Source organism: Gallinula chloropus (genome assembly GCF_964237585.1).
Source record: "Gallinula chloropus genome assembly, chromosome: 2".
NCBI lineage: Eukaryota > Metazoa > Chordata > Aves > Gruiformes > Rallidae > Gallinula > Gallinula chloropus.
Window position 1 is genome coordinate 23,638,477 of NC_140086.1, and position 10,241 is coordinate 23,648,717.

General features: G+C 45.5%; 1 protein-coding gene across 2 annotated transcripts; it reads right to left on the reverse strand.

Annotated features, from left to right (window-relative positions):
• Window positions 1-314: 314 nt before the first annotated feature.
• Window positions 315-5,216, reverse strand: POLR2K (RNA polymerase II, I and III subunit K). 2 transcript variants are annotated; one of them, XM_084260738.1, is made up of 4 exons: window positions 5,195-5,216; window positions 2,276-2,339; window positions 1,468-1,560; window positions 315-1,010 (listed from the first exon to the last, which is right to left on the reverse strand). In XM_084260738.1, the coding sequence occupies exons 2-4, from the start codon at window positions 2,334-2,336 to the stop codon at window positions 988-990; spliced, it is 177 nt and encodes a 58-aa protein (XP_084116864.1). In that variant the 5' UTR covers window positions 2,337-2,339; window positions 5,195-5,216; the 3' UTR covers window positions 315-987. The 2 variants fall into 2 exon arrangements, with proteins under 2 accessions (XP_084116864.1, XP_084116865.1); XM_084260739.1 differs by having other exon boundaries at window positions 5,191-5,215.
• Window positions 5,217-10,241: the final 5,025 nt, after the last annotated feature.

Below are 10,241 nucleotides of genomic sequence, written 5' to 3' on the forward strand. Positions count from 1 at the left end.
GGAGGCACCTAGGTAAGAAATGCTAGCGCCATCAGGCCAGAAAGCCGTAACCAGACCACCCAGAAACAACATCTCACGCATACTTTTTTTTATCTAACGCGACTCTCTCTGAGCCATGCAGTCTGTAACAGATAACCTGGCCATACAGACACATCTCAGCACTAACGGCGGCATCAGCACCATCACAACCGAGATTCAGAAGCACTAAGTTAACATCAGGCACAACTCTGCAGCATTTTGTAGCACACTGCAGAGATAAGGGTGTTTTAGAATTACTTAACACACTCCAAACAGGCAGATGCAAAACGTTTTGGTTCATTAGTAGAAAACAAACACTTTGATCTTTATTACAAACCCTTGAGAATTCATCCAAAACCCAAAACAAGATGCTATTTCAGTCCTGGGACACTACCCAGTTCTTTCCTTGAGTTCAACCCAGTCAACAAGCATTTTGGGAATTTCCGTTTAGACACTGCTGCTTAGTTTTTACCTCCCTCCCTTCTTTTTGTGATGATTTTTGGACACCTCCACAACATCTGGTTGTCTGAATTGGGTGCTCTTGAATCCTTTGAGATTTGTCCTTTTGAAATCCAGATCTGTGTTCCAGACCCAGCTGCGTGCAGCCTCCTATTTTCAATGGAATTTATTCAAAGCCCAGTTATTTTATATAAAGGCCAGTTAGTTCATATGAGTCCAAAGAACATTTAAAGTTTAAAACCCACAAAATTTAGACAAGAGTAATGAAAATAAGATTAACTCGAAAAAGAATACAGTACTATTGAACTTAAGCTACTGCATACTGTGACTACAACAGCTTTTGAAATCTATTGCTGGAAGATATAAGGCAAAATTTAATATCACCATAAACTTTAATATTTCAATATCTTAAAACACAAGTAAGAGTGTGCATTTGTACACTAATCGATTTACAGAGCCAAAATATCAGAAAGATATGACTGCAAGAAGTCACTGTATCTTCATTAGAAATCATCGGGCATCAAAAACCACCACTAGAATAGAACAGTTAAAGGAAACAAGTGTTGGGAGTTGAAAGGAGATCAGAAAAAGAGAAGAAAGGGGGGAGAAGGGAAGAAAGAGACACTGCCTACGTCTGAAACCATAACTACCTACCTAAAAGCATTTCTAAACTTATCATTAATTAACCCCACAATACTTTCCTTTTGTTCAAAGGCTGATTAATAACCACTTTGCAGAGAAAATGGGGGAAGGATGGAAGAGAGAGAAAAAAAAAAAAGGGAAAAAATAGAAAGTGCCAGGAAAGAAAACGAGATCCCAAGATCCCCATTCACACTGCAGAGATTTCCCCATGGTACTTTGCTCTGCTGTATTGATTTTTGTCCTTGAAGGATTCTTACATAATTACCCAAATACCCCAATACCCCATTCTGTTTCCCTTATATACCTCCTCTCCACCAAACTCAACGAAGAACACATGTAAAAGGATACATCGTTTTGTCCTTTTCTTGTACATAATTCTGTAGCCACATTCTCTGCATCTGATGGGATCTCTTGCCTTTATTTCATTTTCTGTATGACATTCTGGTGTCATGGAGGAAGAGAAAAGGAATTGCTAAACAAACCCAGCACTGTTAATGCACAGAGAACTTTTGAAAGTCCTAACGATCAAATTCCTATTTGTAGCAAACAAAACATAATTAAAAAAATAATTATAGTGAGTTTGCATCAAAAGCTGAATGATACCAAGATTACGTGCAAAAAAAAAGCACAAAACACTTCTACTAAAATTAAAGAGGATCTTGTAAAAATCTCTAAGTTGGGCTATTAATGAGAATTTCAGCTCAGCTCCCCCAAGCCCAAAGTTCAGTTTCTTAAAAGAAAAAATATTTCAAGGATTCCTGAACTGACCCCTCAAACCCATCAATTTTTAAGTTGTTGATTTACACATAGTAAGACAGAACTTGACTCCTGTACTTCACTAACGGCCAAGTGACTATACAGCTTTTTCAAAAATCTTTTAGATGCACCAAACAGAAGGTCCAGTATCTGCACCACAAGTGGACACTTGTGATGTCAATACAACAACACAAGCTCTGGTGAATTCCTTCCACATTTCTATCCATATATACCCCATACACGTAGTACCATCAGCACATAGAGCTTTCAAAACATCAGGATCCAAACCATAACTATTTGTAGTTACATACTTTTCAGTGTAATGTTTATGTATTCTTCATTATTAAAACACCAAATCTCCAGTAACAAGTAAAACAATTCAGTGATGACTTTTCTTTACCTCCACAAATGTAAATCATTGGCTGCTGCTTTGGAGGCTGGACATCCTTCTGTGAATCCATGTCCTAAATAAAAAACACAACATGCACATCAGTTTGTTTTTTTCAAATTATTTTTGCAGGGGATAGACAGTCATTTCATTCTAAAGCTAAAAGAAGTAAATGCAAACAAATTCCATCTGCATTTGCTACACAGAACATTGGATAATTCAGGTTGGAAGAGACTTCAGAAAGCCATCTGGCTGAACTTTTAAAAGCAGAGTCACATCAGGTTTCTCACAGCTTTACCAACCTGATATAGAAAACCTCCAAAGATGGAGACCACAAAACATCTTCTATTAACAGGATTTTAAACATTAAATATCAACGAATAACATTTTCTTTCCTCCCTCTTGCCACTGAAAATTAATTTCCTTGCTGGAAACAAACAAACCAACAAATTCTACGTATTACTCACGTAACAACAGTGCTATCATAAAAAAGATATGCCTTGTTATATTTTTCCCCTTTAAGATAATCCTTTTCAGTGATCTAAGATACTGGAAATATTGGGAAGAGACTGTCAATACAAGACTACTAAGAACTAAAAACAAACACACACACCAACAAGGGGCCAGAGAAAACAAATTTCACCCTCAAAATCCTAGCATTAATGTATATGGCTACCACACTGATTAAGGGTTTAGTATCTCAGTGGTACTCTTCAAATACCTCCTTACATCCTGCAGTGGTTTTGATTGTTCAGAGTTATTTCATTCATGGTACCAGACTAAATAGTTACAAAATAGTGTTGCTCTAACCACTAGAAAAAGAATAAACACTTATTTCCACATCCAGTGCAAGTCTAGACTAGAATGTATTTCCCTATAATGTTTTTAATCTGCCATTTTTTGTGTTGCTGTTCTGCCTAACACTGGAGTCAAGAATCCCTAACACTTATGCCAGTGAACAGCCTTTGTAATGCTTATGAACATTACTCTTGGAAGCTTTTGCTTAATATTACAGTAAGGATTTATTAATTTTTTAAAAAGGAAAAAGGAAGACCCAGGGAACTACAGACTGGTCAGTCTCACCTCTGTGCCTAACACAATCATGGAGCAGATCCTCTTGGAGACTATGCTTAGGCACATGGAGAATAAGGAGGTGATTGGTGACTGCACCCTCACTAAGTTTGCCAGTAACACCAAACTGTGTGGTGAGGTCAACACGCTGGAGGGGAGGGATGCCATCCAGAGGGACCTTGTCAGGCTGGAGGGATGGGCCCATGCAAACTGCAAGAAGTTCAACAAGGCCAAGTGCAAGGTCCTGCATGTGGGTCGGCACAATCCCAGGCACAGCTACAGACTGGATGGAGAATGGATTGAGAGCAGCCCTGAGAAGGTCTTGGGGGTGTTGGTTGCTGTGAAGCCCAATACAAGCCAGCAGTGTGCTCTAGCAGCTCAGAAGGCCATCTGTGTCCTGGGCTGCATCAGTAACAGCGTGGCCAGCAGGTCGAGAGGTAATTCTGCCCCTCGACTCTGCTCTCATGAGATCCCACCTGGACTGTGTCCAGCTGTGGGGTCCCCAGTACAGGAAAGACATAGAGCTGTTGGAGCGAGTCCAGGGAGGGCCACAAAGATGATGAAGGGGCTGGAGCACCTCTCCTGTGAGGACAGGCTGAGAGAATTGGGCTTGTTCAGCCTGGAGAAGAGAAGGCTCCAGGGTGACCTAATTGTGCCCTACCAATACTTAAATGGAAAGTGAGAGAGGGGCTGTTTACCAGGGAGTGCAGTGACAGGACAAGGGGCAATGGCTTTAAGCTGAATGAGGGTAAGTTTCAGTAAGATGTTAGGGAGAAATTCTTTAGTACAAGGGAAACAAGGCCCTGACACAGGTTGCCCAGAGAAGCTGTGGCTGCCCCCCCACTGGCAGTGTCCAAGGCCAGGTTGGACGGGGCTTTGGGCAGCCTAGGCTAGTGAGGGTGTCCCTGCCCGTGGCTGAGGGGCTGGAACTAGGTGGGCTTTGAGGTCCCTTCCAACCAAAAGCATTCTATGATTTTTTTCCCTGATCTTCACAGTTTGTTTCAATATAAATTCAATTGGGAAAACTAGAGTCTTGCAAACAGAAAGAGGCTTGACAGAAACAGTTCATCCTTTGCTTAAAAGAGTCCAATCAGCACTTGAGAAATCACTCCATTTGAGAGAACTGGAAATAATTAATTAAACTCTACAGCTTTCAAATAAGGTTTTGCTCTATCATAACCACAGAGGTACCTTAACCCACATGTGTTATAGGGTTTTTGTCTCACTACATTACAGCAAGATGTAAGCAGCCATCCAACAGCACTTAAAATCAGCAGCATCTTCTAAAACAGGAGATCTGAACTAAGGAAGACAAGACCAGTTACAAGTAAACAACATGAGGTGTTGCTGCTCACACAGCAAAATAACACCGCTGCTAGAGACACTAGTGACCTACAGCTCTGGATGTTGCAGGGAGGTGCCGTGGTTTAGGCAGCCTTCACGTACCCTGCAGCTCTAAGTACTGTCAAGCTGGCACAGTCGACAGGCACACAGATGCATCTGCGTGCTCTGGAGTGCAACTGCTACATACCACGAAGACGCTGAGCACGGGCCACGCAACCGGTGCCGAGAGGATGCCACACGTACCCGTAAGAGAGCCAAACCCACTCCTTCAAGTCCCATTCAGTGCCCGCGAAGGAGAAGGACGGCGGCCTTCCTCACAGCCCCCGGCGCCTCAGCCCCAAGCACGCCATCCCAGCCCAAATCCGCACCGGGGCCTCTCCCACCGACCCACGGGGCTTTTACGCAGGTGAAGCCCACAGGACTGCGCCAGGCCTCTCCCCGCTCGCCTCGTCACACCACCCCTCTACCGCGAATGCAACCACCAACCCTGAGGGGAGAAACCCAACAGCTACCTACACCACCTCCGGCCTCGCCGCCGCCTCGGCGCTGACTGATGACGACACAGCGGCGCCGGCAGAGGCGGGGCCGGCCCAGGGGGTGCTGCGGCGTACGTAGGGGTGTGCCGCTATGCTGCCGGCCTCACGAGACAGCGATAGGCACCGTGCGGTGCGCACGCGTCTGGGGTCCGTGCGGCGCCAGTAAGCGCGCTAGGGAGGGAGGGAGCCTGAGCCACTGCGCTGAGCGCGCACCGAATGCCGAGGCGTCGGTGTGAGCCGCCTGGGGAGGGAGCGAAGCGCGGTGTTCGGGGGCGGTTTTGGGTAGGTGAGCTCCTCTGGGAGCGGCGGCCGAAGAAGAAAGCAGGCGGCGCGTGGTGCAGCTGACGATGCCAGAGCTACGTACTCGGCTTTTGCCATTTGGCTGTACCCACCCGCTGCGCGTACGCAGGAAAAGCCGACCCCGGGACGGGGCGGGTCGTGGCGCTGCGGAGTTCCAAACCGCCGGGGTGTTCCACCTCGAGGTTCTGTTTTCAGAGGCGTTTTACCTGAGATCCATAGACAAAAAACCACATCTCGGTACTGAAATCTTGTCGGCGGTGTCACCCGTGCCCGCGTTACACCACAATTCCGAGCTGCGGTACCACGTACTCTGACGTGCAACGCCGTGTTTGGAAGGAGGTTCAGGTGTCGGCGGTTCCCGAACGCGCTGAACTGACACCATCCGCAGCGGGTTAGAAACGGTGCCGGTTGCTCTCTCGGTCACCGGCCAGCCTCACCGGCGGTGTGCACTTCGGAGCCTCGGTGGGTGTTCCGTAGAGTTAGCTATCTGTGCTTTACTCCTGGAAAAAAACGTTTAACAAGTACTACGGTTTGTGAATATGGCGATTTAAATGACTTCATCGTTCAAGAGATTCTTTAAGGAAAGGTCTTTGCTTTGCTCTATTTCTGTGTACCGAATAAAAAAAAAAATGTTTCCTAAGCACCCGAACTCATCGATACGTGTGAGGTGGCATCAGCTGTAACTTGTCGCCGTTGTTTTCCTAGTAACAAATCACCTTCGTGCATAACCCACAGCTTATCTAAAATAAACTCAACGAATAATAAATAGTTGCCTTTTTCCTGATTTTTGTATTTAAGTCAAACGTAATGGAAAACCAGTGATGGCTTTAAGCAGCTCGCCTGCTTTTTCTAAACTAAATAGTACTTTCTGAGCGCCAGGCGCAAGAGAAACGGCACGGGAAGGGCGGGACTATTAATCTCGGTGCGTCCTTGTCCCCCACGGGCTTCGTGGGTGTGTACCGAGAGTTTGGAGCTGAGGAGAGGAAAGCCTGGACCCAAGTAAATCCACTCTGAGTACTTACCGAGTCACGAATAAGCAAATAACCGCCCCAGCGTTTCGCATTTTTTAAATGCGTTTTCCATACTCATAATTTGAAAAGGACTTACTAAAAATGCCACCGTGAAAAAGTCGTTTAAAGTTAATTATGTAGAAACGGTCTGCGTTATTAAGAAAGAAAACACTGTAATTGCTTGATTATCGGCATCCTGTAATTGTTCCCTTGGGGGAAAAAATAAAAACGTTTTAACCAGATTTTAAAGCTTGAATTACTTTAGCTCTTCTGATGAACCCGCCTCCTTCCATAGAAGCGCTTTAACATAAACTGCCGTTCTGAAGGGCTGATAAACGCGACCCCTGAAGATGCCCCTTGGATCTGAAGTAGCAGAAAGGGTTGGGACTGTGGGAGTTCTCCACCGTAACGTGGCACAGCTCGTAGTAGGAAATCGTGAGGAAGGGCTTGGGGAGGGTGGGAGGTGGTGATGCAGGGTTTACTACAGGTGGGAAGGAAACGCAGCCGTAGCCGAGTGGAGCGTGTGTTACCTCATTTGTTTCTTTAGAAGCAATGTCCTCAGGTCGCGGTTTTGTTTAGTGTTATTTTGTTTTGTTTAAAAAAAAAACAACCCGATTTGTGTGTGTGTGTGATGCCCCTGTCTGTTGCGTTAAATACCCCAACTGCAACTTGTTACATTTCTTGGATATTTTTTGATCCAAGTCACTTAAGTCCAGCCGGGTTTAAGCCTGAGACAGAACTTGCAGTTGCCATGTCCTGCTAAAGTAAAGGAACCAGCAAGCTGCTAATTTCACAAAAAAGGGCGATTTGTTTTATAAATACAAATATTTGAAAAATATTTTCTTCTGGTTCATTTGAAATAGATGATCCTACAGAAAGCGCTTTCAAAATTTGTATTATATTTCTGAAAGTTTCGATTTTTTTCTCCTAAAAGAGAAGGGGAAGATGTAACTGTCACATTGAAGTTAAATAAAACAATATTGTTATCTAAAAAGTCACAGTTTCCCCCAGCTCTGGATTGGTAGATTTTAAATCTGAGTTCCCTCAGGCCTTTGTCCAGCTGCGGGGTGCTTTGTGCAAACCTGGAGGAGTAGAGGTTGCAGAAGGGGAAGGCTGTAAACTCGCCAAATCTAATGTACAGGAATTGTGTTACTTCATTTTGATATTTCTTTGGAAAACATCTACTTTGCTTCTTTGGACATAAGTGTTGTTTTTAGACTCACACGCAGCGATTTTATATTCCATTCAAGATCTGATGTTCTGGTGGAAGGAGAAAAACAGAGGCATAAATAGGGGAAGAAGCAAAAAAGTTGAGAGGTAACCCAGGGTAAAAGTTACATTAGTGAGGTGAAGGAGAGAAACACTCAGCAGAAGAACACATTGATGATTTTTTTGGCTTTTCCTATGTCCCTATGTGCCCCACAGGGCAGCTGCTGCCAGGCCTGTGGTTCCCTGCTGCCAGCTGTCCCCCCGCTGCTTAGAGCCAGCAGGTAGCGGAGCCTCTGTACCCCCACGTTAGCCGTACTGAGCTCAGGAGAAGCAGGAACCCAAGTAGTCGTGTTTTATTAAATATACTGATTAAATAGAACACGGCAAAAACTAGGCAACATCACAGGGCGTGTCCCATCTGACTGACAGCTGATGTAAAGGAGATGGCACTTGACTGTGACATCATTCTGTGATTGTTTCAGTCCTGGGTACAAACGTACTAATTAACTCGAATTAATTAGCACCGTTATAACTCAAACTTAAAGGTTAGGGTACAGAGAATGTTCATCGTCTGTGGAAGCGGGCTGTGGTCGGCCGGCGCCTCTGAAGCCGCCCCTCAGCCCTGGCGCCCACCGGCAGAGAACTGACAGGGCTCTCACAGAGGCGGGAAAACATCGCCCGGCACCTGAGAAGCAGAGCAGGTGGAGGAACGAGGCAGGGCGCTTTTAATTGCGGGCTGAGGGCGGAGGGGACTATCAAGTGTGAGGAGAAAGGCGAGCCCCTTCAGTGCTCTCCCGTGTTCCGGAGGAGTGGGTTGCCCCGCCGGTGGAGCTGTTCTCTTCAGGCTCTCCGTCCTGCCGACGCCTTGCCCCGGCCCTTGGGCGGCACCGCTCTCCCGAGGGCCGTAGCGCGGAGGCGGTGGGGGTGGAGTGTGGCAGCGGTTGGTGAGGGCGGGTAGTTCAAATCGAAGCGAGGGAAAGCAGCGGTAGCCGCACGCGAAGGAGCCGGTGTGGGTGGAGAGAAGCGAAGCGGTTCCTTGCTAAGGGCAACGGGCCCCAGAGCCAGGCGGCGAGCTGCTGAGGCGGCAGGATCCCCGTTCTCCCCAGCCAGCTGAGGAGGGGGGTGCTCCTCGCCTTCACCCCATCTCAGGGAGCCGCGCCGACCGCCTCAGCTGCTGTCGGTGGCGGGGGTCCTCTAGGCTGCTTCCCGTGCCCGGCGGTTTGCCAGATGAACGGGTGAAGCTGTCGCCTTGCATACCGCCTTGTCTGGCACCCCGGGTGACTGAGAGACCCTCGGATGCTGGTCCCTCGGTAGCCGTCAGTAAACCTCATCGCTAGGTAATTAAATGTTGCAGAGCAGGCATGTAAAGACCAACTGAAAACTGCTTCAGCTGGGTAACGTTTCTCTTGCGCCTCTTTTCTCTCCACGTCCTTTCTCACTCCAGGTGATAAGTAGGGGTAAGCAATACTTTGAATGCAGCACCTTTGCTTTGGAAGATCTCGAGTTGCTTCACAAATTAGGGTAAGTGACTCGCGTTTTATAGATAGGATTTAGCTGTACCATCTTCACCATGAAAACCTCTTAAGGTGTTAGTAACTCTAATCGTTTTTAGATCCCGGTGCTGAAAGAGCAGATACTTGAGATAGCAAACGTCTTGTTTGAGGCATATGTGTTTAGTATGTTACCGGGGAATGTAAATTAGTATCAGGAATGTAAATTAGTATCACTCCATCCTAGAACTCGTGTTTAAGTTGCAGGCAACGTTTATACCGCCTTCTAGTAGCCAACATTTTTACCTTTTTAGGACACTGTAAGGCTAAGCTTGTCAGAAATTATTCCTTGTCTAAATAACTGAATCCTCTTCTTACTAGTTTGGTTCTTGGTTCTCTGAATATGAAATATTTTCTCCCATAAACTCTGAGAAACTTTGTAGTTGATTTGTAGACCAATTTGAAAATAACAAAATTAATAATAGATATGTGAAATGTATGGAGCACAAGAATCCACGTGTAGCAGATTTACTTTACTCCTTCCTCTCTGACTTGCTGTGTGACTAGTCTTCCCTGCACATCTGTTTTATGATGCCTAAAATAAGGTTAACAATACTTTCAGAAATTACTTGAAGATCCCCAAATGAAAAGGGCTTGATGTTATGTATCAAATCCAGTAGATCAAACTCTTCTCCAGATAAAAAAGGAAGTGCTTGTAAAGCACTAGGCAAGTCATAATAGGCTTTATTAGGTACCTCTTATGAATACAAGTAGCACTGTAACCTATTATGAGAGATGCTTACCTCTGAAAGGCTTTTATTTCTGTGCTGTATTTGTAAAATGAGACCTCATATTAAGTTATCTTAACTAGTACAAGTAATATGTTTTTGAAAAAACCCCAAACCAAACCTGTATAGAAACCCGAGGTGCATACTGGGATTTGGTGTCAAGAGGCATAATGGACTGAAAAAATTGGGGGTGGGGGACGGGCCACTGCAATACAGTGAACAAAGTTCTC